The sequence below is a fragment of the Macaca thibetana genome, chromosome X (genome assembly GCF_024542745.1).
Source record: "Macaca thibetana thibetana isolate TM-01 chromosome X, ASM2454274v1, whole genome shotgun sequence".
Lineage (NCBI taxonomy): Eukaryota > Metazoa > Chordata > Mammalia > Primates > Cercopithecidae > Macaca > Macaca thibetana.
This window is the reverse complement of record NC_065598.1, coordinates 99,474,537-99,502,252: the sequence shown is the minus strand read 5'-3', so window position 1 is coordinate 99,502,252 and position 27,716 is coordinate 99,474,537. Positions and strand designations below refer to the sequence as shown.

The window sequence follows — 27,716 nt, the reverse complement described above, 5'->3', positions numbered from 1 at the left end:
TTTTTCATCTCATTTTCTCTGTACTGTCTTTGGGTCCCTGCTCATGTTTACAAAAGAACTCCATGGTACAAGGAGTGCTGATGAAAATATTGATTGGACTATGTTTGTCCTATTCATCCTATTTTCCATACATTGATACTTCTTATTTGTTGTTTAAGCCATAAAGCTCTTTCTCTTACTTTGCGCTTTCAGTAAGCTACAGCTTGACATCACGATTGCTCACTAGGTTCCCCTTCTCAATCATCCCCTGAAATGCTGTAGCAGATGTGTGAGCTTCCTCTGCCAATCTTCACACCAAAGCAGCCTTTTTCTCTTTCTTCCTATAACTCACAGGCATCAGTCCCCTTGAACTCTCACACTTCACTCCCCACAGCCCAATCAGAGTTCATTGTCAACCCTGTTTTACTAATTCTCCTCGTTCATATCTGAATTTACAAATGGAAAACACACACTCCAGGGTAAAATATCTCAAGATATGGTTTCAGAAAAAGACACGTCAGATTACCCAGTAGACATGCAAGGATAACTTAGAAATTTATTTGTACATCCCATTTGACAGAAAGATTGGCGCTTTAAAGCAAAACAATTAGCATAATGAGAAATAAGTCACTCAGTGAGATGTGGTGCTTTGGACCAGGTACACAGCTCTGTTTCTGGATAGGAACAGGGTTCTGCCAAGTGTCTTTGGTTTTCAAAGTGTTGCTCCAGACATGTAGGATCACCCGGCGGCACCGTCCAGAACGATTTAGTTGTTGCTGTCTTCATGGCGGTTTTTCTTGGTCCACTTGTGCAGTGAGCATTTCTCTTCAACTACTTTCATAACACTTTTCTAATATTCTGAAAAAACAGAAAGTAGGAAATCCCGATGAGGGGACTTCTTGGCTCTACATCTTTTCTCTATGGATCCCAAGTGGAGCTCTGGAGGTGACCTGACCACATTGCCCAACTGCACTATTTAGGGAAGCTCTGGCTACTATCCTGCCACACCCCCATTTCACTCTTGACCAAACTGTCCTCTGACAAAGGTAGAATAATCTGTGTGGCTACAGGTTGGGCCCTCTGGGGTATGTATTTCCCACTTCTGATGGGCTCAAGAAAATTTTTGATTTTTGTCATTTATCCAGCTTTCGTTTCATGGTTTGACTGAGAATGCCATCCTTTACTGTTTTCTACATATGAAGGAGACGGGCTGTTTACAAGATGTTTCAAAATTCACGGGAAACATTTGACAAAAATGACCACATATTGAGCTTCAAGGCACAACATAATAAATTCCTTTGGGTTGCAATCCCAGAGTATGTTCTCTTGTACACATACTCGGGTGGCTGGAGATCCACTGAAAAGAAAAGCAATGGGAAAGTCACAGCTGCTCTGAAATTCAGCAATACACTTATAGGAAAAAGTGCTAAAAATACAAAGACTTGGGACCCAGACGAAAGCACTATGAAAGCTAACCGATATTAACATTAACATGAATATTAGTATGTAAATCTCTTGAGGAAATAAGCGTTGTCTGACTTCTCCTAAAGGCTGACCATTCTCTGCATAACTTGATGCTAGGGGCAAGGAACATATACTACTCCTAGCTTTGGATTCATATCCTTAAATGACCATGATGACAAGCACTGAAAGCAAAAACATCAGGTGAAGAATCACAACAGTGTCCCCCGAAACAACAGACTGCATTTCAGTGCAAGGCTGTTGTGGGTTCAGCCTGGTTCACTCCCCCCACATTGGGACAATGACTGTTGCTCATAGACTGCAAGTCACTCATTGGTTGCACCACTGAACACTAGGGCATGAGCCGTTTCTGTGGACACTCCCTAAGCCTACTGATACAAACCTGGAAGTAACGAAGGTTTCTGTTTAAAAAGAAACGAAAAGATTATCGTCATGGCAAAAAAAGAATGAACTGCAATAGTGATCTCAGAGTCGGGAAAGCTGGAAAATGAACGGATTCTTAAAAATTGTATTTAGCTGTATGTACACTTTAACTGCGCCTCATTTGCTTACTTACATGGATTCGCGATGGGAGAGGTGTTGAAAAGGTTTAGGAAGGTTACCTTGCTTCTTGTATCAGCCTATTCACTTTCTCTGTTGCTGTACGGCATATAGTGAAGTTCTGGAAAATTTCACCATCCAGTCACAAGAGAATGAGAGAGAAAAAGGTAAAGATCAGTGCAATAATAATATCACCATTAAGGTAATCTAGAAACATAACTAATAAAAACGACCACTTAGGAAACTGAGGAAATGAAACGCGATCACGGAAACACCCACTACTTTTCCTTGGAGCAAACTGCACTACAGATATATTGGAGTTGACAATGTTTAGTATTGAGGGGAAAATGCTTGAAAAATCGCAGGATGCCACACACTACATGCCCCCCAGGTCGGAAGGGCACCACCCACCCCAACCTCCGGTGGGGTCCCCTCCTTGGCAAGGCACTGGTCTTTCAGGCCATGTTGGGTGGCTCTGAAAAGACCCTTTGGGTTCCCGTGGTGCTCGGGGGCTCCTGAGGGAATGCACTTGCTCCTGGTGTACCTGAGGACAGCCTTCGTGCCTTCGGACTCTGCCAGTTTGCCCATCTCCCCCGGCAGCAGCAGGCGCACAGCGATCCGGGTCTCCCAGGCGGTGATGGTCTGGCGCTTGGTGGAGCGGGCCAGGCGACCAGCCTCGGTGGCGATGCGGTCCAGTATGTCATGGACCAAAGAATCCATGACACTCACGGCCTCCCGGGAAAGGCTGAGGCCCTGGTGAACCTGCTTCAGCACCCGGCGGAAATAGGTGGCGAAGCTGTCCCCGCGGCAGTTGGCGTGGCACCTGCAGGCCCCACGGCGCCCTCGCTTCCTCTGCTTGCTCTGCTTTTGGGCCATCGTGGAGTTGGCCTCTTTGGGCTCCTGGGTGATCAGCTGCTCCTCAGAGGTCGTCTCAGAGGAAGGTTCAGCCATGGCGGAGGCAGCGGCCATTACACGGCACGACCAGACAATGGCGGTTGTGGATCGGAGAAGCGGGGGCACTTGGGTACGCAGCATGGCGCCAAGTCTCGGGCCAGCTTCACTTCTGATTGGATGAAGTGTCACGTAGGGAGTCTCTCAGCAAACCTACCTGCGTTGAAGGTGACTGGATGGTCCCGTTGCTTAGCATCTCGTCAACCAATCACAGTGCGCGTCTGCGGGCTTAAGCGCCCCTTGTGGCCTGGCTCGGAGAAAGTTACACAGACAGATGCCCCACAGGGCAAAAGCGCATCCGCCCTTCTCAGCTGATCCATGTCACAGCGTGAGCACTTTGAAGGGTGTCACTGAAAACTCCCAAAGTTTAGCAATTTCAGTTCATGATCCTTGAAGAGAGACAGACCTCCTGAACCCAAGTCCACTGTGCCAGAGGAATGACTGTGGCCACGTGTGGAACAATTCTCACTCATCTCAGAATCTACTGTTATCCTGGGCTAAGTCACCTGGCTTGAGCAGAAACTCCCTGACATGGCCACTGAGGGTTCCTAGGCATCAAAGGACCTAGCGGTCTGGCTCCTGGCTTCAGTTCTGATCAACATCTTCCGTGAATCAGCAGAACGAGAAATGGCCATACCCCAGCCTCCAAGCAGATAATAGAAACAGAAAGGTGCTTTTATTAAAAACATATGACAACACTCAACGTTGACCAGGTTTTAAAAAGTAATAAAAAAAGGAAAACAAAACAACAACCACAAATCACAACTCAGAAGGCGGTAATGGCTAATAATTTTAAGAGATATTGGGTTAAAAATATCTTCTTAAATCTCCTAGGAAGCCCACGAGGGAGAGAAAGGGATTCCAAAACTGAAAATTATGTTCAAGTTAGAAAGATAGCTTTCAAGAGTCTCTGACAATATATGCAAAGACATTCCTTAAATGCATTTAACTAACATTAAGTTGCAGGAAATGAACAAGAAAATTCTTAAGAAATGCTGAAGAAATAAAGGTCATCAATGAACTGTCATTTCAAAGGCCAGGCTTTCAAGTGTATTTGATGTCATGTCTTTAACAAACAACTTATTCTACTCCTAATAACTCGGTTCATAATTAAGAAGGACAAAAAGGCTCATTTTTGTTATTAGATAACATCGTATATGATATGCTCCGTGACTGAACTCTAGTTAACCATTTCTGGACAGCCCCATTACAAATGATGATTTTATAAATCTACTTAAACGTTTAGCAAGCCAATCCTTCTCTTAGTTTGGTACAAGGCACAAGAGACCTGTCCACAACAATCTCTGTATTCATATCAGTAAGTCAGCATGACATTTTTCTTTAAAAAAAAAAAAAAAAAGGCAAACAAAAAACAGAGAAAGAGCCACATCGTTTTTCTTCACAATCTGCAAGGTTAAACATCCCAGGGAGGTTCTCACTGGTTCATTTCCGGGTCACCTCGCCACACATTCAGCCATGGCTTGTGGTGGCTCAACGGCTAGAAAGCCTTTATTGCCTAAGCCAGTAGTGACTATGGCATGAGCTGCTCTCATTAGGATGTTCCCATCATCTACGTGATGCAAAATTATAATATATACTCCTTATGCTGTTTCCTTAATTCTCTTTTATTTAATTTTAGAGACAACAATCTGTCGCCCAGGCTCGAGTGCATTGGTGCGATCTCAGCTCACTGCCACCTCCACCTCTACAGGGATACGCCACTATGCCCAGGTAATTTTTGTACTTTTAGTGGAGACAGGGTTTTATCATGTTGGCCACGCTGGCCTTGAACTCCTGGCCTAAAGTGATCCATCCACATCGGCCTCCCAAAGTGCTGGGATTATAGGTATCTGCCACTGCGCCCTGCCTGTTTCCTTAATTTTTAATATAGTCATAATCTTTATTGTATCAGGCTGTTTTCCGTTTTATTTTAAGTTCAGGGGTACATGTCCAGAACGTACAGGTATTTTAGAGAGGTAAACGTGTGTCATGGGGCTCTGCTGTGCTGATTATTTCATCACCCAGGCATTAAGTCTGGTAACCATTAGTTATTTTTCCTGATCCTCTCCCTCCTCCCACTCTCCACCATCAGATAGGCCCCAATATGTGTTGTTCTTCTCTATGTGTCCATGTGTTCTCATCATTTAGCTCCCACTTATAAGTGAGAACATGCACTATTTGGTTTTCTGCTTGTATTAGTCTGTTCTCACGCTGCTATGAAGAAATAGGCGAGACTGGGTTATTTATAAAGGAACGAGATTTAATCGACTCACAGTTCCACAGGGCTGGGGAGGCCTCACAAAACTTACAATTATGGTGGATGGAAACGCAAATACATCCTTCTTCAGGTGGTGGCAGGAAGGAGAAGTGCAGAGAGAAGGGAAGGGGAAAGCCCCTTCTAAAACCATCAGATCCTGTGAGAACTCACTCACTATCATGAGAACTGCACGAGGCAAAGTACCCCCATGATTCCATCATCTCCATCTGGTCCCACCCGTGACATGGGGAGAGCATGGGAATTATAATTCAAGGTGAGATTTCGGTGGGGGACACAGAGCCAAACCATATCACTGTTCTTGCAGTAGTTTGCTAAGGGTAATGGCCTCCAGCTCCATCCAAGTCGCTGCAAATGACATGATGTCGTTCTGTTCTGTGGAGGCATAGGATTCCACAGTGTATATGTACCACAGTTTCCTTATCCAGCCTATCATTCATGGGCATTTGGGTTGATTTCATGTCCTTGCTATTGAGAACTGTGCTGCAATGAACATAAGCATGCACACGTCTGTATAATAGAAGGATTTCTATTTCTTTGCCTATATGCCCAGTAATGGCATTGCTGGGTCGAATGGTATTTCAGACTTCAGGTCTTTCGAGAATTGCCACACTGTCTTCCACAATGGTTGAACTAATTTACACTTCCCCAAAGACAGTGCGTAAGCGTCCCTTTCTCTCCACAAACTTGCCAGTATCTGTTATTTTTGGACTTCATCATAGTAGCCATTCTGACTGATGTGAGACGGTATCTCATTGTGGTTTTGATTTGCATTTCTCTAATATCAGTGATGCTGGCTTTTTTTATTTGCTTGTTGGCCCTGTGCAGGTCTTCCTTTGAGAAGTGTCTGTTCATATCCTTTGCCCATTTTTTAATGGGCTTGTTGGTTTATTTCTTGTAAATGTGGTTAAGTTCCTTACAGATGCTGGATATTAGACCTTTGTCAGCTGCATCATTTGCAAAAATGTTCTCCCATTCGGTAGGTTGTGTGTTTACTGTGATGAGAGTTTCTTTTGCTATGCAGAAGCTCCTTAGTTTAGTTAGATACCATTTGTCAATTTTTGCTTTTGTTGAAATTTCTTTTGGCATTTTAGTCATGAAATCTTTGCTGGTACTGGTGTCCATGTCCCAAATGGTGTAGCCTAAGTTGTCTTCCAGGGTTTTTACAGTTTTGGATTTTACTTTTAGGTTTTTAGTTTATCTCATGTTAATTTTTGTATACAGTGTAAGGAAGGGGGTCCAGGTTCAATCTTCAGCATATGACTGGTCAGCACCTCCAGCACTATTTATTGCATAGGGAATCCTCTCCACATTGCTTGCTTTTTTCAGGTTTGTCAAAGATCATATAGTTGTAGGTGTGCAGTCTTAATTTCTGGGTTCCTCTCAAAATAATAATATAATAATAACAATAGCAACAATAATTTCTGCGTTCTCTATTCTGTTCCACTGGTCTCTGTCTCTGTTCTTGTACCAGTACTGTAGCCCTGGAGTATAGTTTCAAGTCGGGTAGCATGATGCCTCCAGTTTTCTCCCTTTTGCTTAAGATTGCGTTGGTCTATTCGGGCTCTTTTGTTGGTTTCATGTTGATCTTATTTCCAGTTCTGGGGAGAATTTCAATGGTAGTTTAATGGGAATAACATTGAATCTGTAAAGTGCTTTGGGAAGTATGGTCGTTTTAACGATACTGATTCTTCCTATGCGTAAGCATGGAATGTTTTTCCATTTGTTTGTGTCACTTCTGACTTCTTTGAGTAGTGGTTTGTAGTTCTCCTTGTAGAGGTCTTTCACTTTCTTGGTTAGCTGTCTTCCTGGGCATTTTATTCTTTTTGTGGCAAATGTGAATGGGAGTTCATTCGTGATTTGGCTCTCAGGTTCATTGTTGTGGATGTACAAGAGTGCTGGTGATTTTTGCACATTGATTTTGTATGCTGAGGATTTGCTGAAGTTGTTTATTAGCTTGAGAAGCTTTTGGGCTGAAACGATGGGGCTTTCTAGATATAGGATCATGTCTGAAAACAGGGACATGATTTTTACTTCCTCTCTTCCTATTTGAATGCTCTTTATTCCTTTCTCTTGCCTGGTTGCCCAGGCTGGAACTCCCAAGACTATGTTGAATTGCAGTGGTGAGAGGGCATCCTTGTCTCGGGCCAGGTTCCCAGGGGAGTGCTTCCAGCTTTTGCCCACTCAGTATGATGTTGGCCGTGGGTTTGTCATAGATAACTCTTAATATTTTGAGGTGTGTTACTTCAGTACATAGTTTATTGAGAGTTTTTAACATGAAGGAGTGTTAAATTTTATCAAAAGCCTTTTCTGCAGCTATTGAGATAAACATGTGGCTTTTCTCTTTAGTGCTGTTTATGTGATGAATCACAACGGTTGCTTTGAGTATGTTGAACCGACCTTGCGTCCCGGGGGTCCCGGGGATGAAGCCCACGTGATTGTGGTGGATATGCTTTTTGATGTGCTGCTAGATTCGATTTGCTAGTATTTTGTTTGCATCAATGTTCATCAAGGATATCATCCTGAAGGATTTTCTTTTTCTGTTGTTGTATTTCTCTTGTGTCAGTTTTATACAATCATCGTTTTACTCCTCTTGTTAATCCATTCTATTACCTTTCCTTCTTGGCACCTCCAATCATCTTCTTGTGATCATTTAACATCTCTTTAAATGAGATTCTTCAGAAATTTCTTTTAAAAAGTTTTTGTTGGTATCTACACTAAGAGTTTCCCATTTCTCTCAAATCTCATCATTTCTGACTTAGGTCCTGGAAGAAATGAACTCTGAAATAAAGTTTAGTGTGTGGGAAGCTTATTTAGGGTCAATGGCTGAGGAAGGGTCAGGAGGGAGGCAGGAGTGGGCATAGGGAGAAGTACATCTTGAGTACAAAGCCAATGGAATCCTATTCTGATCTCAGGGTGACATCTGAAGATAAAGGGGCCCATTAGTGTATTTGCCATTGTGCCAAAATACCAGACCATTCAACTTCTCCTGGATCAGGCAGTGTATATGGGCAAGGTAACTAAGGGTAACTACAGTAATACCGGAAAGGTCTAATGGCTCAGGACTGGCACCTGCTTGCATTCCCAACAACCAAAACAGTCAATCCATCCTTAAAGGGGACGCTGGCTCATCCACACCTACCACAGCCTCGTTCTCTAATAATACTTTAGCTAGCAATGACATTCTGTGTTGACACACATCTCCTGTGATATTGACTTTTATTTATTGATGTAAGGAAGTTGGCTGTCAAACTATTTGTTATTCCTTTATAGGCCTTGTAGCTGTCTTTTTTTCTTTTCTCAGCTATGGTGATTTCTGTTTTTATTTTTCTTAAGCTTTAGAAGGATGGGTACAGGTGTCCTCCCTAAAAGTAGAATATCATGTCTTCCTTCAATACTGTGAAATTACCAGCTATTTTCCCTTTGATTAGGATTCTTCCCAACTTGCCCAGTATTACTTATGAGATATACTTTTTGCTTTTTAGTCAAATCCTTAAGGTTTATCAGTTCTCCTCACTCCTTTCTCAGGTGTTATGTCCCTGTGAAATTTTCACAATGACTTTACATCTGTCTTCTCTTTCTCCAATTCTCAGTCCAACTGGGCCTAATCTGCTATTTAACATTTCTTTAATTTTTCTGTTGTTGCCATTCAACTTTCATATTTTGGCAAAGCTCCATGACATAGGCCTGGACAATGATTTTTTGGATAGGACTCTGAAAGCCCAGGCAACAAAAGTGAAAAGTACACAAATGCGATGGTGTCAAATTAAAGATGTTTTTACAGAAAAATAATAAATAATAGAGCAAGGAGACAACCTGTTACACAACGTAATGCATACACGACCTAGTTAAATTTCTACCCTGCCTTAACTCTGCTTGTTTTTAGGAAACAGGATACCCGACATCAGAATTTCCTATTGTGACCAAGCCGGCTGGGGCTGATGGGATGCAAAATGGCAGCTCAATTGATCTTAGAGGAACCTGGAACTTCATTATAATCAAATTCCCATACGAACTGACACATCCACCAGCACCATGACAGCTGACAGTCACCGTGACAATGACTGAAGGAAACCATGAATGGGGAATAAAGCAGGTGGTATTCTGTTTTTGAGAATTTCTGCACCTATCCAGACAAAAGACATGATTATTCCTCCCCTTGCTTTCAATGCCCAATCCCTTCGTTAAAGATACCCTATGTCTGTGACATTCCGCCTCTCCCGAAGTGAGAAGTTGATTTGTGAGCCAACCTCCTGCTTGTAAAGTCCATGGCCAAGGAATAAAGCCTGCACTGCCTGACACTCACTTGCAATTTCTCATATTGGCTTCACAACACCGAACAGGGAGAGATACCACCTTTTGGGGGACCCCTTTTGTTGGTAACAAGCCCACAGAACTCGAGCAAATACTGCTACTGTACATCTGATAAAAGGTTAATATCCAAAATATAGAAGGAATATGAACAATGCAATAGCAAGAAAGCAAATAATTCAATTTTAAAATCAGCAAAGGACCTCAATAGACAATTCTGAAAAGAAGCAGCTCAAACCGCCAGTGGTACATTAAAAATACTCAGTTCATCATGAAGACAATGCAATTTTTTTTTTTTTTTTTTTTTTTTTTTTTTTTTTTTTTTTTTTGAGGGTGAGTTTCTCTCTGTTTCCCAGGCTAGAGTGCAGTGGCACAATCTCCGCACACTGCAACCTCTGCCTCCCGGCTTGAAGCAATTCTCCTGCCTCGGCCTACTGAGCAGCTGGGATTACATGTGCCCGCCACCATACCCGGCCAATTTTTGTATTTTCAGCAGAGACGGGGTTTCACCATCTTCACCAGGCTGCTCTTGAACTTCTGACCTCACAATCCACCCAAGTCCGCCTCCCAAAGTGCTGGTATTACAGGTGTGAGCCACTGCGCCTGGCCTGGCAATGCAAATTTAATCCACAGTGAGATGTCACCTCACACACCTGTTTGAATAGCTTTTACCAGAAAAGATGAAAGTCATAACAGTGTTGACGAGAATGGAGAGAAAAGGGCACTCTTGTACACGTTTGGTGGAAATGTGAAGTAGTGGAGGCATTACGGAAAACAGTGTGGAAATTCCTCAAAAAACGAAATTATACAATTGCAATATGGTCTGGAAATCCCACATACCTGCTCCAGGTCTATAGTCAAAGGGAATGAAATCAGTACCATGAAGAGACATCTGCACTCCCGTGTTCACGGCAGCATTATACACCACAGTGAAGATGCAGAAGCTGACTAAGAGTTCATCATTGGGTACATGAGTAATTGAAACGTAGTATGTAGGTACGACAGAATGCTCCTCAACCTTGACAAAAGCAACGTATGTCATTTGGCACACTGTGGATAGAGCCGGGGGACATTCTGCTAAGTTATGAAATAAGCCAGACACAGAAAGACAAATACTAAATGTCTAACTTATAGGTAGAATCTTAAAAAGCTGAATTCATAGAAGTGGAGAGTAGAATGACGGCTCCCCAGGGGCTGGGACGTGGGTGGGGAGGGGTGGGAGGAAGAAAATGGGGAGTTGCCGGTCAAAGGAGGACACGTTCTAGATACACAGGATGAATACGTTTTGAGATCTATTGCATGGCAGGATGGCTACAGTCAGTAGTAATGGATTGTGTAAATCAGGACAACCAAGAAAGTAAACTTCATGTGTCTCAGGATAAAAATGATAGGTAAACGAGGGGATGGACATCAGCTTGGGGTAGTCTTACCACATTGAATACATATTTCAAAATATCATATTGTACCCCATAAATGCATACAGTTAAGATTTGTGCATTAAAAATAACATCAATAGAAATATAAAAAGATTGAGCATATCAAGTGTTGGCAGAGATGTTGAACAACTGAATTCTCATGCACTGATAGTGCTCATGTAGAATGGCACAGCCCTTCAGAAACTATTTGTCAGCTCCTTGGAAATTAAATGGGCACTTAACTCTGTGACCTGGCAATCCAATTCCTGCTTATTGACTCAAGAGTAATGAAAGCGTATAAAAAGAAAACAAGACATTTGCAAATAAAAGCAATTCAGTGAGTGTAAAAACAAGAGGCAACCCTTTCTGTCAGACATCCCACTCTGTTGAAGTTTGTTTAGACAAAACACTTGTTCATGCAATTTCATTTGAATTCACGCTCTAATGGAGACTGAGTAAGGTGAAGCAAATAAATGATGTATTTCCTTATTGTTTGAGGTATTTCCTGTAAGATATGTTAACTTAAAGAAGCATTACTTTGACTAACTTCTGACAGGCTGACAAACTCAAAGGCTAATACAAATGTCGGGTGGACCAGGCACTGGAGTGACATTTGGGAGATCAACCTGGGTGCTGGTGTCAGATGTAACCCAGTAACTGTGGAACTCTGGGTAAGGAAGGCCCTTGATGTATTTGTGAAGGGATACCGAGTCCCTGGAAGGGACAGAATTCACTCTGCCAGTCCGAGGATTACAGCAAGCACAATAATTATGTACCTTATTCCTCGTTAACACAAAATTCCCTCTAGTGCGTGACAAAATACCTCAACAAGCATCCAGGCCACCAGATAGTCCTTGCCTAACGTCAATCCCCCAAAAGCACGTGTGGTTCACCAATGCCTCTGTATAGATCTTGGGAGCACAGTTAGTTAAATGATGGACATATTTCAGGATTTCAGAAGAATTATGGAAGCAGTAGCAGGCCCATGAGGTGCAGGACCGGCCTGTCACACACATCAGAGAGATGCTGCATGGCAGGGACTGGATTGAGGATGCGAGTGAAGAGGAGTCAAGGCCCTTTTGTGCTCCACTAATGCCCTATTCAGGTGCTAGCCCATTTGGCCTGTGACCCCAGATGTTTGATGGCGGTCCTTTACAATAAGGTGAAAGAATAAATGCCACTCTTTCGAGCTTCGTCCTCCCCACCACGCATTTGTTCCCCGCTTATCCAGGAGTGATGGCCACAATCAAAGAAGAGAAAGGCTGTGATGGATCAAGAATGAGGACCAACCCCATCATACCAGCCACTACACTGGGGTGGGATTTTTATCCTGCCACATAAATGTAGTGGGTTTTTTGTCAGGCCCATGTGCTTGGAGGTGAAAAAAACACATTATTACCTGAACATTCAAGTAGGTTGGGGACAAAATTGGGGATGGGAAAAGAGAGAATCATTTTTATCTCTCTATTTCCATTTGATTCCCTTTGTTCTCTTATTGATGGTGTAGGCAGGAGACATTTCCACTCATACCTATTAATTCATGTCTTTCAACCACTAAGACTGTGACCAAACGATCAGAGAAAGAAGCTTGTCCAAAAATTAATTCAAGTTGCATTAAAGACTTAAATGGTAGACCTAAAACCATAAATCCCCTAGAAGAAAACCTAGGCACAACCATTGAGGACATAGGCATGGCCAAGGACTTCATGAATACATCACCAAAAGCAATGGCAACAAAAGCCAAAATAGACAAATGGGATCTAATTAAACTGAAGAGTTTCTGCACAGCAAAAGAAACCGCCATCAGAATGAACAGGGAACCTATAGAATGGGAGGAAATTTTTGCAATCTACCCATCTGACAAAGGGCTAATATCCAGAATCTAAAAAGACCTTAAACAAATTTACAAGAAAAATTCAAACAACCCCATCAAAAATTGGGCAAAGTATATGAACAGACACTTCTCAAAAGAAGACATTTGTACAGCCAACAGACACATGAAAAAATGCTCATCATCACTGGCCATCAGAGAAATGCAAATAAAAACCACAATGAGATACCATCTCACACCAGTTAGAATGGCAATCATTAAAAAGTCAGGAAATAACAGGTGCTGGCAAGGATGTGGAGAAATAGGAACACTTTTATACTGTTGGTGGGAGTGTAAACTAGTTCAACCATTGTGGAAGACAGTGTGGCGATTCCTCAAGTATCTAGAACTTGAAATACTATTTGACCCAGCTATTCCATTACTGGGTATATACCCAAAGGATAATAAATCACGCTACTATAAAGACACATGCACACGTATGTTTATTGCGGCACTATTCACAATAGCAAAGACTTGGAACCGAGTCTTGACAATGACAGACTGCATAAAGAAAATGTGGCACATATCCACCATGGAATACTATGCAGCCATAAAATGGATGTGTCCAGGTCCTTTGTTGGGACATGGATGAAGTTGGAAACCATCATAATCAGCAAACTACCGCAAGGACAGGAAACAAAAAGCGGCATATTCTCACCAATCAGTGGGAATTGAACAATGAGAACACTTGGACACTGGGTGGGGAACGTCACACACTGGGGCCTGGCATGGGGTATGGGGATGGGGGAGGGATAGCGTTAGGAGAAATACCTAATGTAAATGATGAGTTAATGGGTACAGCACACCAACATGGCACATGTAAACATATGTAACAAACCTGCACGTTGTGCACATGTACCCTAGACCTTAAAGTATAAAAATAAAAAAAGAAAGAAAAAAAAAAAAAAAGAAGCTCCCAACAAGAGTGCAAATACAAATTTCCTCCTCAGTCCTCAAGCACGAACACCCAGAAAGACAGATTTTTTGGCTGGGTCCCTAAGCACACGGGAAAACCATGGCTGTGGCTCAATGGCTGTGTCCCTCCTGTGATTCAGGGTAGAGTGGGATTTCAGCTCCTCTCATTGGACGCTCCCATCTTCTCTGTGATGTACAGTTGAAGGTCATGAAGTTTTATTTTTATTTTTTAACAAAAGATTATAACTTGGAAAATAGTTGATGCAGATGAATCCAAATGAGTGGGAATAGTATCTTTGGTTGGGACATTTGGAAAGGGTATATGTTATTTAAAAAAAAAAATTGATCTCGGTATTTCTATAATATGTTTGAATCCTCAGTCATGTATTTCAATGGGAATTCCTTGATATGGATCGTGTTGACAAAACTTAATGAGGGTATCCTTGATCTGCTACTACTGTTTTACTTGGTATGATGCTTATAATTTGTTAGTTACATGATGCACGCCAATTCCTTTAGTTCCTTCTTTCAGCAAAACACACCATTAGATCACCGATGCTCACTTATTGCCCTTTACCTGCTTTCAGCCACAGAGATGAATAATCAGATGTATTCATTTCCCATTCCAGTCTTCAGCATCAAGACCCATTTCTCCTCTCCCTTGCCTATAAGTTGTCTATGTCAGTCACCCTTACACTCCCAGTCAGCATTCCACAGCTGGATTATGGTGCATTTTAAACATTATTTCACTAACGCTCCCGTATAGTTTCTGAATTTACAAAGGCAACACACAAGAAGAAAGTCCTAATCATTCAATATTTACAAAAATGACTACTCACGAGACTAAGTGCTTAAGAACTGTATGCAAGAAATAACATTCTTTGGTGGAACATTTTTATGTCCTATAGAAAACTTCTGGCAAGTTCATGCAGCCCCAATGAGCCTGATAGGAATAAAGTGATTGAGGGGAATGCAGTGTTCTTCAAACAACTCCACAGTTACTTTTTATCCCTGCAAAGGCAAACATCTCTGAAAAGAGGCTTCAGCTTCCATAATTTTGTTAGGGATGTGTAAGACAGTCTCAAAGCACCACACGGGGACAACTATTGCAGTTAATTTTGTGATAGATTTTTTTCAGTCACTTTTGGAAGCAAACTTTCTTATTCTTTTTGAAATACTTTTAAGAGATTTTCTTGAAATGCAAAAATGAGTACTAATCCTGATAAGGTGGGTCAATGGCCCTAAATCCTTAGTTTATCTATTTGAAGGAGAGCTGTGGAGGTATTATAGCCCCAGCACAGTTAGTCAGCATTGGGCCTAAAATGAAAAACAGACTTCTCCATGGCCTCCTTGATCAGCCATCGGCCCCATCTTTCCACCTGCACTGTTCACGGAAGCTCTCTGGAGCATCTTGCGTTGCCCACATTCTTTCTCTTGAGCACTTGTGGCTCTGCCACAGGTGAAATTCTCTGCAGTTGGTCTCTCCTGCCAGGGTTTTATCACGATATTATGAGCTGCAGAAGGATTTTGTTTTTGTAGATTATCCAGGGTTCGTTTTATCATTTCCTTGAATTGACATCCTAATCAGGTGTCAGCATCCTACTCGGAAGGGGAATTTACAACATATTTTGAAAGTACTAACAACAACAATGCAATAGACAAATACAGGGCTTTCAAGCAACTTATCATACATTTCCAAGGACTGAAATCCCAGAATATGTTCTCTCTCCATGGAAGTGAGTGCTAGATATAAACAATACTTTTTAAAAAGTAACTGGAAAGTCACGACTGTTTTGAATCTCAGCAATACAGATATAGAAAAACAAACACACACTCAACAGGCCAAGAAGACAACATAAGGTAAATTTAACATTGACATCCCAGGAGGAGAAAGGAGGGATCATCTTAGTTCTCTTAGTGCCTCATCATCTTTTTCTTAGTCATTGCAAGGAGCAAGAGACATGCCCCACTACCAGCTACAAATTCACATCTCCAAATCACCACATTTGAAAGCAAGCGAGCAAAGAGTCACAGAGCAAGCAAAAATCATTCTCTGTCCCTCTTCCCTGTAATAGGGAAACACCAAGGAACGCACATACTGTTTCAGTCCCAGTCATCTTCCATGCTTGTGCCAATGGTTGTGGCTCAAGGGCTGCAGGTTCCTCTGTGGTGAAATGAGTGGAGACCGGGGCTTGGCATTCTCTTTGGACGCTCCCATCGTCCAATGATGCACAATTGCAACTGATAAAGGTTTGTGTTTTTAAAAAACAGGAGTTTATGGACAAGAAAGGAATAGAATTGGATAATTCTGAAGCAATCAGAACAGTAATTTCCTTGCTCAAGGATCAGGAATAATGAGATGCTTCCTGAAAATTCTACTTGGCTATTTCATGTACTCTCTTTGCGTCCTAATTTGTGTATTGAAAAGAATTCTGTATATGAGACATGTTCGAAAAACAGGATTAAATAGGTACGATGTTTATATCAAGAATTTCTTTTTATACGTTGCCAAATCAAATATAACGGACATGTGGACTAGTCCACCAAATGCTCTGGGGAGAATAAGAGTGAAAATATTAAGGGACTTAGCTACAAAAATAACATTGATCTGACTAATCCTTACAAACAGAGGCCTGGGAATCAAACTGACGGAAATCACCATGTAGCTAAGTGATTACCTGCAAAATTATCAAATGAAATCAATTATTTCCCCTGGAATAAACTGCACCACAGATATAGATTGAAGCAGAGTTGACAATGTTTAGTTCTCGGGGAAAGAATGTGTGAAAAATCGGTGGGATGCTGCAGGTCATGTGCCCCTTAAATTGCAAGGATGCCGCCCTTGTGCACGTGATGCATTAATTATAATATGTCATTCTTTCTTGTTTCACTGATTGTTCAATGGCTTCATAGTCTTCACTGTATCTGTTTCATAAGTCATTGTTTTTCATTCACACCTATTTGTCAGTGTATTGCATTACTATTCCCTGTTGGCACTTCCAGTTGTGCTCTTTTGGTCACTTTACATCTCTTTAAATGACATTTTTTGGAAATTTCTTTAACAAGGTTTCTGTTGGTGTCAACACTAGGAGTTTTCAGGTTCTCTCCCTTATCATTGCTTCTGCGTTAGGTTCTGCATGAAGCTGACACCGTGATGGAGTTTAGTGTGCAGGACACTTATCCCGGATCAGCAGCTGAGGAACGGACAGGAAGGAGGCAGGAGTGGGCAGAGGAAGAAGTTCATGCTTACTTCAGGCCAAACAAAAGCCTCTTGGGATACCCAGAGAAGCTCTAAAGATAAAATGGCTCATCAGAGATATTCAGCATTGGAAATAGTTAGCTATATCTTTATACCCCTTCCTGGATTTGTCCTTGCATGTGGTCCACCTCGGGAAGGGCATGAGATAGAGCAAGGTAGCTCAGGTAATGTCCTCAGGGACAAGTGGCTGTTGACTGTCTCCTACCTGCACTCTGAGCCTCACAGACATGAAATTCGTCCTCGACAGGGATTCTGGGTGGTTCTCCTACCTGTCTATCACAGCTTCCTTATTATTTCATGATACTTTAGCTAGGAATGCAACTCTCTATGTTGGCAGTATTTTCTCGCAGACTTTGCTTTTGGCTTCCATTCATTGATAGACAGAGGTCTGCTGACAAACTCTTTGTTATTCCCCGGAATAAAATGTGTTTTTTCTCAGCTATTATGATCTCTATGTTTTCACTTTTCTGTAGCTTTAGTATGATGTGTACAAGTGTGTTTCCTGAATCAGCAAATCATGTGTTTCCTTTATTCTGGAAAATTACCAGCCATTTCTCTCTGAATATTATTTTCTCAAAATTCACTCTTATTTCATTTTCTATAATGCCCATATGATGTTCATCCTACTTTCTTTGTCCACACCTTTAGTCTCCTTGCCTCTCTTTAATCTTTTCTTTCTTCATTCTCTATATGCGGTATTGTGTATAATTATTCTGATCTATCTTGTCATTCACTAAATCTCTATTCTGCTATCTCTAAACTGGTGTTACTTTTGGGGTTACTATGTTTGTTTCTTTTCTTTTCTTTTTATTTTACTTTAAGATCTGAAATACACGTGCTGTACGCGCAGGTTTGTTACAAAAGTACACATGTGCCATGATGGTTTGCTGCACCTGTCAACCCGTCATCTAGGTTTTAAGCCCCGCATGCAGTAGGTATTTGTCCTGATGCTCTCCCTCCTCTTGTCCCCGACACCTGACAGGTCCCGATGTGTGATGTTACCCTCCCTGTGTCCATGTGTTCTCATTTTTCAACTCCCACTTTTGAGTGAGAACATGCGGCGTTTGGTATTCTCTTCCTGTGTTAGTTTGTGGAAAATGATGGCTTCCGGCTTCATCCATGTCCCTGCCGAGGACATGAACGCCTTCTTTTTTTATGGCTGTATAGAATTCCATGGTGTATATGTGCCAACTTTTCTTTATCCAGTCTATCATTGATGGGCATTTGGGTTGGTTCCAAGTCTGTGCTATTGTAAATAATGTGGCAATAAACATACGTGTGCTTGTGCCTTTGTAATAGAATAATTTATACACCTTTGCGTGCATACCTAGTAATGGGTTTACTGGGACAAGTGGTATTTCTGGTTCTAGATCCTTGAGGATTCCCCACACTGTCTTCCACAATGGTTGCACTAATTTACACTTCCACCAAGAGGGTAAAAGCGTTCCTATTTCTCCACAGCCTGGCCAGCATATGTAGCTTCCTGACTTCTTACTGATCGCCATTCTAAGTGGCGTGAGATGGTATCTCATTGATATTTTGAGTTGCACTTGTCTAATGACCAGTGACGATGAGCTTTTTTCAAATGTTTGTTGGCCGCATTAATGTCTTCTTTTGAGAAGTATCTACTCATAACCTTTGCCCACATTTGATGAGGTTTTTTTTTTTTTTCTTGTAAATTTATTTAAGTTTCTTTTAGATTCTGGATATCAGACCTTTGTCAGACGGACAGATTGTAAAAATTTTCTCCCATTCTGTATGTTGCCTGTTCACTCTGATGATATTTTCTTTTTCTGAGCAGAAGCTTAAGTGTACAGAAACCTGTTTGATCTCGGGCAAGTGACACTCTTATGTGGTTCAGTGCCTTTATCCACAAACATGGAGATAATAACACTACTTCACAGAGATCTTGTGAAAGGGAATTGAAGTGTTCCCTATAAAGCACTTAGAACAATGCCTGGCAAAGTTGCCATTCAGTCAGCCATGCCTCTTTTTATTACTATAGCAATGCCTGGTTTAATTGACACCAACCAATATGAGTGTAGGCTATATGGGTGGTAATGAAAGGGAGTGCAATTAACTGGCAAGGTCGGAAGCGGGATAAGTTCATTCAGTCTTCTGGTTAGCACGTGCCACATGGACTCTGCCCATGTTCAAGGGATTGTTACCTTCAGTGATAATAATTGTAATTAAGTCCTCAACTTTACCATTGAACTGAATATGTTGCAGTCCCCAGTCATATCAAATGATGAAGAAACATCTTTTAAGACCCAGGGAAAACTACTGACATAACTGTGTAGTCAGTAATCAAAGGGACAGGTATTGATTAATGGAATCACGAAAATGTCTGATATATAACCGGATATTTTACATGTGGAAACAACACTCAGATCTCTGCAGCAATGTTTTGGTGCAGAAAGCTTGTATTAGGGGATTTCCAGACAAATAAAACCAATAGGATATTTATCCATCTATCGGTCGAGAGAGATTTATTTTAAGAAACTGAATCATGTGATTAAGGAAGCTGGCAAATCCTAAATCTGCAGGGTGGCCTGGCAGCCTGGAGTCCCAGGTACAAGCTGACGTTATGGTTTAAGTCTAAAGACCATGAGGTTGAAGACCCAGGGGATGGCCGATGTTGCAGTTCAACTGTGAAGGCTGTCTGCTGCAGAATTTACTCTTGCTTGGGGGAAGACAGTCTTTTTGTTCTTTTTTTGTTTTTAACTTCTAGGGTATTCAGGCCATTATGGCGTGCAGTCTTCTGTACTGAGGTCCATTGTTTTAAATGCTAATCTTACCAAAAAGCACATTCACAGAAACATTCAGAATGAAATTTGACCACATATCTAGATAGTATAACTCAATCAAGTCGAGTTACCTGGATCTCTATCCTTGCTTATTTGGGAAAATAATCTCCCCCTGGTTGGAAAGACAAGACAAAACATGAAATTGGCCATCACAGAGCTAAATGTGGATCATCAGGCAATGACCATGTAACCCTAACCTGAAAATTTTTCCCACTCCCTGCTTCCTACCCTTTCTTTCATTAATTTGCAAGAGAGTAAACATATGCTCCCCAACTTACAATGGAGTTAAGTCCAGTTAAACCTATCATAAAGGCAAATGATTTTAAGTTGAACCATGCTAAGTTGGAGTCCATGTGTATTGGACACAATTGTGCAACATGGAATGGCTATGCATATGTTTCTGACAGCTATTGAAACACAGAATTGAGCTCAGGCATGGTTGAATTTCCTAACTGCTGCTTGAAGAAACTCCCGTGGTTGCACAAGAAAATCAGGTTCCTTGCATACCTGTGCAGGAAGGCTAACTTGATGGTTTTGCTTTTACACCTCTGAATTTATCACGTTGCCTTCAGGGAAAGATCAAGCTACAAAAAGACTTGTTGTAAAGGGGAGGCTCACCTCAGACTGTCTACCTAGGTATCCATGCGTTGAAGGTGCCATCACTGCAATATGAGAGAGGATGGCAGAAGACAATGTTCAAGTGCTTGGGTTCTGGACTCAGACTGACGTGGATTTGCATTTCTGCCCTTCTGTTTATCACTTGTGTGATCATTGGACACGTTTCTTAGTTACTGTGTTTCTTGTCTGCCAAAAAGTTGAGGCTAAAATATCTACACCATAAAGGGTTATTGGGAGGAGTCAATGTGATACGCAGATCATGGAGGAAACAAAATCTGCCGTTCTCATGGGTTTAACACGGGGACTCAGACAGCTTTGTAGAGAAATTTTTTTTTTAAGTGCGGCACAGGAAAGGGGACTGTACCCAAGTGGTCCAGAAGGGTCGTGTGGAGTAGCCACAGAATTCAGCAATGGTCTGGTAGGTTGTCAGGGGCCAGTCTCTTATCCAATATAGGTTCATTTATTTATCTGTTCATTCAACAAAGATCTGAGAGCTACTACACTCACAACTTCCTGCATGATCTAGTTACCCTGGGAAGTACAGAGTTGTAAATCTGGACATGTCTCAGAGTGAAAGGGGGTGCTGTTAAGAATTACTCAGGGACAACGGGCGAAATCAGGACATATGGTCACTATACTAGGTAAAATGTCTGGGATAAGGAAAAAGAGTAAATAGTCACCCTTACAGCTTCTTCTGTGCCCTCACTCACTTCTACACTCCTTCCCCCTTATTCCAGAGTGACAGTCTCATGAAAAAGGAAGAGTATTATATTGGGTCACGAATCAGGCCCAATCATATTTTGGAGAAAGCATTGTACTGACGTAAGTGTTTATATTGTCTCAAATTACCATAGTGGGTTAATTTTGTCAGACACATGTGCCTGAAAGGGAAAAAGCCCCGCAATAATCAAATTTTTAAAAATAAATAAATAAATAAAAGGAGAGTCATCCTAGTTTTTTAATTGGTCACTATCATTTTCTTAAACTTGTGGACAAATGTGAACTTAAAAGAGTCAATCTTTCAAGATGAATCCCAGTGACTGAGCCTAAATTTAAACTATAGCCAAGCTGCCACATGCAGACTAGAGCCCACACATGTACTAGGAATTCCCCAAAAACCCGCACTATCTAACTCTGCAACTTTCAGAGGTCACCTGAACCAACCAACCTGAGCTCACCTGCCCCTGCCAATCAGGGCTCAGTCGTGTTGACCAATCAGAGCTCAACTGAGTCAACCAATCAGAACTAAGTTTGAATCCTTTATTTGCATGAATGGACTGTACTGGGAACCTTTATGGGAACTTTCTCTATAAAAACTGTATCCTTTTTTAGTTCTCTGGAACTACACCTTTGTTTTACACTGAAGTCTGCACCTCCCTGGTATGCAAGCTGTTCACAGGAATGGTCTCTTTCCTCCAAATTCCTTTTCAGAGAACTTTCCTTCACAATATGATGCAAGAGGTAGGAGACATGCTTGCTCACAGCCTTGGATTCAAATCCTTAAGTCACCACAATTACAAGAAAACGAAAAGTCAAACAAAGAAATAAAAAGTAGACAAAAACCTCAAACTAATTTTCTCTTCAAATTACAAGGCTGAACAGCTTGTAAATGGGTTCAGGACTGGTCACCTGCTCACATTCTGAGCCAATGGCTCAGGTCCAGGGCTGAAGACACCTCATTAGTTGAGCCAGTGGAGAGTGGGGTTTTGGTCCTCTCATTGGATACTACCATCATAAGTGATGCATACTCACAAGACATTAAGCTTTGCATCAAAAAAGATTGTAGACTGGGAAATAAAAGAATTAGACAAATGCAAATGAGTTAGAGTCTTCAGTTTCTCGGAAGCTTGAAAAGGGTGCTGTTCATTGAATTTTTGATTTAGCTATTTCTGCACTGTGGATTTTGTTATGTATTTAAATGAATTGTAAAATAGAGGTAATGTTGGAAAAGGATTCTATGAGGTCTGCTTGTTCCATTAGTAATGTTTGCCGTTTGACACTTCTAAATCATTATTTATAGCAGTAAACTGTTTATCTTTGTGTGTGTGTTATGTGATTTAATTAATATTTCAGGTATGAGTTTTGTAACCACGTTTATAAATGTTCTCAGATTATTTTGTTTTTAGGGTGCATCCTTCAATGGGTATCAATATCATGTTTTATTTTCTTGGAATAAGTTTTCTCGGCCAGGCACAATAGCTCATGCCTGTAATCCCTGAACCTTGGGAGGCCAAGGCAGGAGAATCTGTAGTCTAGGAGTTCGAGACCAGCCTATATATATATATATATATATATATGTAGACCAGCCTATATATATATATATAAAAAATACATATATAATTTATATATGTATTATATATTATACATATATAAATATGTATATATTTGTATATATACATATAGAAATATATATGTGTGTATATATAGACACATATGTGTCGCTTCAAGGGTTCATCGCTTGAAACCAGGAGGCAGAGGTTGCAGTGAGCTGAGATCAAACCACTGCACTACAGCCTGGGCGACAGACCAAGACTCTGTGTTCCTTGGTCTGAGGTAGGCAACAGAGGCCACTTAGGCCTACAGACGCCGTCTGTGATTGGCTGACATGCCAAGCAACAACATCATCCAGCCACCTTCAACGGAGGGAGGATTGTTGACAGGCTCCCTGGGTGACACTTCATCCAATCAGATGTCACGTTGGACTGTGACATAGAGCCACGCGGCCATACCAAAGTGCCCCCACTTCCCTGGTTTCTAGGACCCACCTTCGGCAAGAGAGATTCTGGTCTCTAGGTTTAGTCTCCAAGATAGAGTGGGACTGAGAGACAGGAGGACCAAGAGCATCAGAAAAATCCTTTTCACTTGAAACTACTTATGAACTCCTCATTTTGGGGTATTGTGCCCTGAGCTCCAACACTAGAAATCAGCAGCATGTGCAAGTTCATCACTTACAATTTCTACTTTCCTCAAAGACACTCAGAACACAATACAGCCCAAACCTTTTCCACTGTAAAACTAGGATCGCCTTTCCTCATGCTTCCAATAACCTCTTCCTCCTCTCCTTCTGAAAACACACCACAAGTGCCTTTAACACATAGTTCTAGCAACATTTCGGTGATTATGATATGTGTATTCTCTAAGTCAGAGTTTTTTTCTCTACAGCAAAGAATTTTTTCTTAACCCTCTTTTCAATTGCATTTGGTGTTCATATTTCCCCCTGCCATCTCCTGAAGGCACTCTAGGCTTCTTGTATCATGCATGTAAAACGCTTCCAGCCTGTATGCATTACCTAGTTCCAAGGCCTCTTCCAATCTTTTGGATGTTCCCTATCGCATCATGCCACTGCTTGGCAACAGAATCTCTAGTAGTTTGCTAGGGCTATTCTGACAAAGTACCAAAATCCTGGCAGCATAAAAAGCAGAAATTTATGGTTTACATTTAGGCAGGCTGGAAGTCCAAATCAAAGCACCGGCTGGGTTGGTTCCTTTTGAGTAGTAAGAGGGAAGGATCTCTTCCAGTGATCTTTCCTTGGTTTGTAAATGGCCCACTTCTCCCTATGCCACTTCACATTTTCTTCCCTGGACGTATGTCCCTGTGTCTGAATTTCCTCTTTTGTTATGCACAATGCATAGTACTTACTTTGGTTAGAGCTCGCCCTAATGAATGCAGTTGAACTTGAGTACCCCAGTAAAGCACCTACCTTCAAGTAGAAGAAAGATGAGGGGTCAGGAGTCTAATAGATGTAATGGGGACTGAGGGATCTTAGGTTGCACACTCCTTATGGAAATCTAATGTCTTATGATCTGTAACTGTCCCTTATCACTCCTGTATGGGACCGTCTAGTTGAAGGAAAACAGGCTCAGGACTCCCACTGATTCTCAGTTATGGTGAGTTGTAAAATTATTTCATTAAACATTATAATATAATTATTATAGAAATAAAGTGCACAATAAGTGTAATGCACTTGAGTCATCCCAAAACCATCCCCCCAATACCATTCCGTGGAAAATTTGTATTCCCTGAGACCACTCACTGGTGCCAGAAAGGTTGGGGACCACTGGTCTAGCTAGCACATACTGGGAAACTGCAATCCCATGAGTCATTTGTTATTTTAGCCTATGTCTGGGGACAGGGGCAATATTTGAAACTATTTCTTCTCTGAAGAGGGTATGGCTTCCAGTCACTACTGAACTTCAGTCCACTATTGAAAATTCTAAATGTCAATGGCCAATAGATGGATCCTCGAAATTAACCTTCCGTGTTATATTAAAAGGATTTTAGAGATTTCTTATTCTAACCGATTGATAAAAAGGTTAAATATGTAAATAGGCACATCATGATGTGGCAGCTAGCCTTAAAACCTGGCTTGACAAAAGTGAAGAGCAAAAAATCTGACCAAAACAAAGATAACCTCCTGTGTCTGCTCAAACTGCCCCATGTGGCAATAACAACAAAGGCCACTCCACTTTGTGAAATCTATTTTCCTCCATATTGGAGACACCGCATGCATTTATAGAGATTTTCTCTATAAAAGCTGTATCCTTTTTTAGTTCTCTGGAACTGCACCTTTGTTTTACACTGAAGTCTGCACCTCCCTGGTATGCAAGCTGTTCACAGGAATAGTCTCTTTCCTCCAAATTCCTTTTCAGAGAGCTTTCCTTCACAATATGATGCAAGAGGTAGTAGACATGCTTACTCACAGCCTTGGATTCAAATCCTTAAGTCACCACAATTACAAGAAAATGAAAAATCAAACAAAGAAATAAAAAGTAGACAAACCTCAAACTAATTGTCTCTTCAAATTACAAGGCTGAACAGCTCGAGGTCATTTATGAGTTCAGGACTGGTCACCTGCTCACATTCTGAGCCAATGGCTCAGGCCCAGGGCTGAAGAGACTTCATTAGCTGAGCCAGTGCAGAGTGGGGTTTTGGTCCTCTCACTGGACACTTCCATCGTAAGTGATGCATACTCACAGAACATTAAGCTTTGCATTAAAAAAGATTGTAGACTGGGAAATAATAGAATTAGACAAATGTGAATGAGTTAGAGTCCTTATTTCAGTTTCTCGGAAGCTTGAAAAGGGTGCTGTTCATTGAATTGTTGATTGAGCTGTTTCTGCACTGTGGGTTTTTGTTATGTATTTAAAAGAATTGTATAATAGAGGTAATGTTGAAAAAGGATTCTATGAGGTCTGCTTGTTCCATTAGTAATGCTTGTCCCGTTTGATGCTTCTAAATTGTTATTTATAGCAGTAAACTGTTTATCTGTGTGTGTGTGTGTGTGTGTGTAATATGATTTAATTAATATTTCAGGTATGAGTTTTGTAACCACGTTTTTAAATATTCTCAGATTTTTTTTAGGGTGCATCCTTCAATGGGTATCAACACCATATTTTATTTTCTTGGAATAAGTTTTCTCGACCAGACACAATAGCTCATGCCTGTAATCCCTTAACCTTGGGAGGCCAAGGCAGGAGAATCGCTGTAGTCCAGGAGTTCGAGACCAGCCTGAGGAAACATGATGAAACCACGTTTTACTATATATATATATATGTATATATGTATATATATGTATATATGTATATATATGTATATATATGTTTCATCATGTTTCCTCATGTATACATATATATACACACACACACACATACACACACACACACACACACATATATACACACACACACACATATATATATACACACACACACAAAATTTAGGCAGGTGTGGTGGCACAAGCCTCTAGTCCAAGCTACTTGGGTGGCTGAAGAGGGAGCATCGCTTGAAACCAGGAGGCAGAGGTTGCAATGAGCTGAGATCGCACCACTGCACTCCAGCTTGGGCGACAGAGCAAGCCTCTGTGTTCCTTTGTCTGAGGTAGGTATCAGGGGCTGCTGAGGCCGGCAGACGCCCTCTGTGATTGGCTGACATGATGCCAAGCAACAGGATCATCCAATCACCTTCAATGGAGGGAGGATTGTTGACAGGCTCCCTGGGTGACACTTCATCCAATCAGATGTCGAGTTGGACTGTGACGTAGAGCCACGCGGCCAAACCAAAGTGCCCCCGTTCCCTGGTCCATAACCGTCACTGTCTGGTCTTGCCATCTAATGGCCGCTGCCTCTGCCATGGCTGAGGCTTCCTCTAAGATGACCTCTGAGGAAGACCAGAGCATCCAAGAGCCCAAAGACGCCAACTCCACGATCGTCCAGAAGAAGACGCGAGGGCTCCGAGGTTCCCGCAGGCGCCATGCCAACCGCCGCAGGGACAGCTTCGGGGACAGCTTTGCCGCCTATTTCCCCCAGGTGCTGAAGCAGGTTCACCAGGGCCTCAGCCTTTCCCCGGAGTCCGTGAGTGTCATGGACTCTATGGTCCATGACATATTGGACCGCATCGCCACCGAGGCTGGTCGCCTGGCCCGCTACGCCAAGCGTGTGACCATCACCTCCCGGGACATCCAGGTGGCCGTGCGCCTACTGCTGCCGGGGAAGATGGGCAAGCTCGCTGAGGCCCAGGGCACGAATGCCGCCCTCAGGTACACCAAAAGCAAGTGCGCTGTCTCAGGAGCACCTGAGCACCCGGGAAACCCAAACGCTTGGTTCAGAACCTCCGTGCATGGCGCTAAAGACCAGTGGCCCACCAAGTGGGGGAACTCCACCGGAGGTTATGGTGGGTGGCATCCTGCCGGCTTGGGGGGCATGTGGCGTCCTGTGGTTTATCAGGCATTTTTCCCACAGTGCAAAACTCCGTCAAGTGCAATATATCTGTAGTACGATATGCTCCAAGGAAAAGTAGGGGGTGTTTCCGTGATCGGGTTTCATTTCCTCAGTTTTCTAAATGGCCATTTTTATTAGTTATCTTTCTAGGTTATCTTTATGGTGATATTATCAAGGTACTGATGTTTACCTTTTTCACTCTCATTCTCCATGACTGTATGGTGGAACTTTCCAGAACTTCATTATGTGCGATATGGCAACAGAGAAAGTGAATACGCTGACATAAGAAGAGAGGTAACCCTCCTAAACGTGTTCAGCACCTCCCTTATCATGAATCCATGTAAATAAGCAAACGAGGCCCAGTTACAGTGTATATATAGCTAAATAAAATTTTCAGGAATCCATTCATTTTTCAGCTTCCCCGACTCTGAGATCACTATTACAATTCATTCTCTGTTTGCTCTGACAATAATTTTTTCATTTCTTTCTGACAGAAACCTTCCTTACTTCCAGGTATGTGTCAGTAGGATTACTGAGTGTCCACGGAAACAGCTCATGCCCTAGTGTACAGCGGCACA

The 27,716-nt window shown here is 41.9% G+C and overlaps 2 protein-coding genes across 3 annotated transcripts; one reads left to right on the top strand and one right to left on the bottom strand.

Moving 5' to 3' along the window:
* Window positions 1–527: 527 nt before the first annotated feature.
* Window positions 528–3,084, bottom strand: LOC126946037 (histone H2B type W-T). Of its 2 annotated transcripts, none has more exons than XR_007722575.1 (3): window positions 2,546–3,043; window positions 2,018–2,122; window positions 528–837 (listed from the first exon to the last, which is right to left on the bottom strand). XR_007722575.1 is itself a non-coding variant. In XM_050776027.1 (3 exons), exons 1-2 carry the CDS (start codon window positions 3,034–3,036, stop codon window positions 2,086–2,088), a joined length of 528 nt encoding a protein of 175 aa, XP_050631984.1. In that variant the 5' UTR covers window positions 3,037–3,084; the 3' UTR covers window positions 528–837; window positions 2,064–2,085. The 2 variants fall into 2 exon arrangements, 1 of the variants encoding a protein (XP_050631984.1); XM_050776027.1 differs by having other exon boundaries at window positions 2,064–2,122; window positions 2,546–3,084.
* Window positions 3,073–27,470, top strand: LOC126946028 (histone H2B type F-M-like). The gene is made up of 5 exons (XM_050776012.1): window positions 3,073–3,212; window positions 8,872–8,969; window positions 20,772–20,793; window positions 26,484–26,957; window positions 27,374–27,470. Exons 1-5 carry the CDS (start codon window positions 3,073–3,075, stop codon window positions 27,408–27,410), a joined length of 771 nt encoding a protein of 256 aa, XP_050631969.1. The 3' UTR covers window positions 27,411–27,470.
* Window positions 27,471–27,716: the final 246 nt, after the last annotated feature.

Coding starts and splice junctions, on each gene's coding strand:
- LOC126946028 (XM_050776012.1), top strand. CDS start 3,073: ATGAAGTGTCACGTAGGGAGTCTCTCAGCAAACCTACCTGCGTTGAAG. Junction 3,213..8,871: donor TTGTGGCCTGGCTCGGAGAA/AGTTACACAGAC, acceptor TTTTCTGTTGTT/GCCATTCAACTTTCATATTT. Junction 26,958..27,373: donor GGCACGAATGCCGCCCTCAG/GTACACCAAAAG, acceptor GGAACTTTCCAG/AACTTCATTATGTGCGATAT.
- LOC126946037 (XM_050776027.1), bottom strand. CDS start 3,036: ATGCTGCGTACCCAAGTGCCCCCGCTTCTCCGATCCACAACCGCCATT. Junction 2,123..2,545: donor GGCACGAAGGCTGTCCTCAG/GTACACCAGGAG, acceptor GAAATTTTCCAG/AACTTCACTATATGCCGTAC.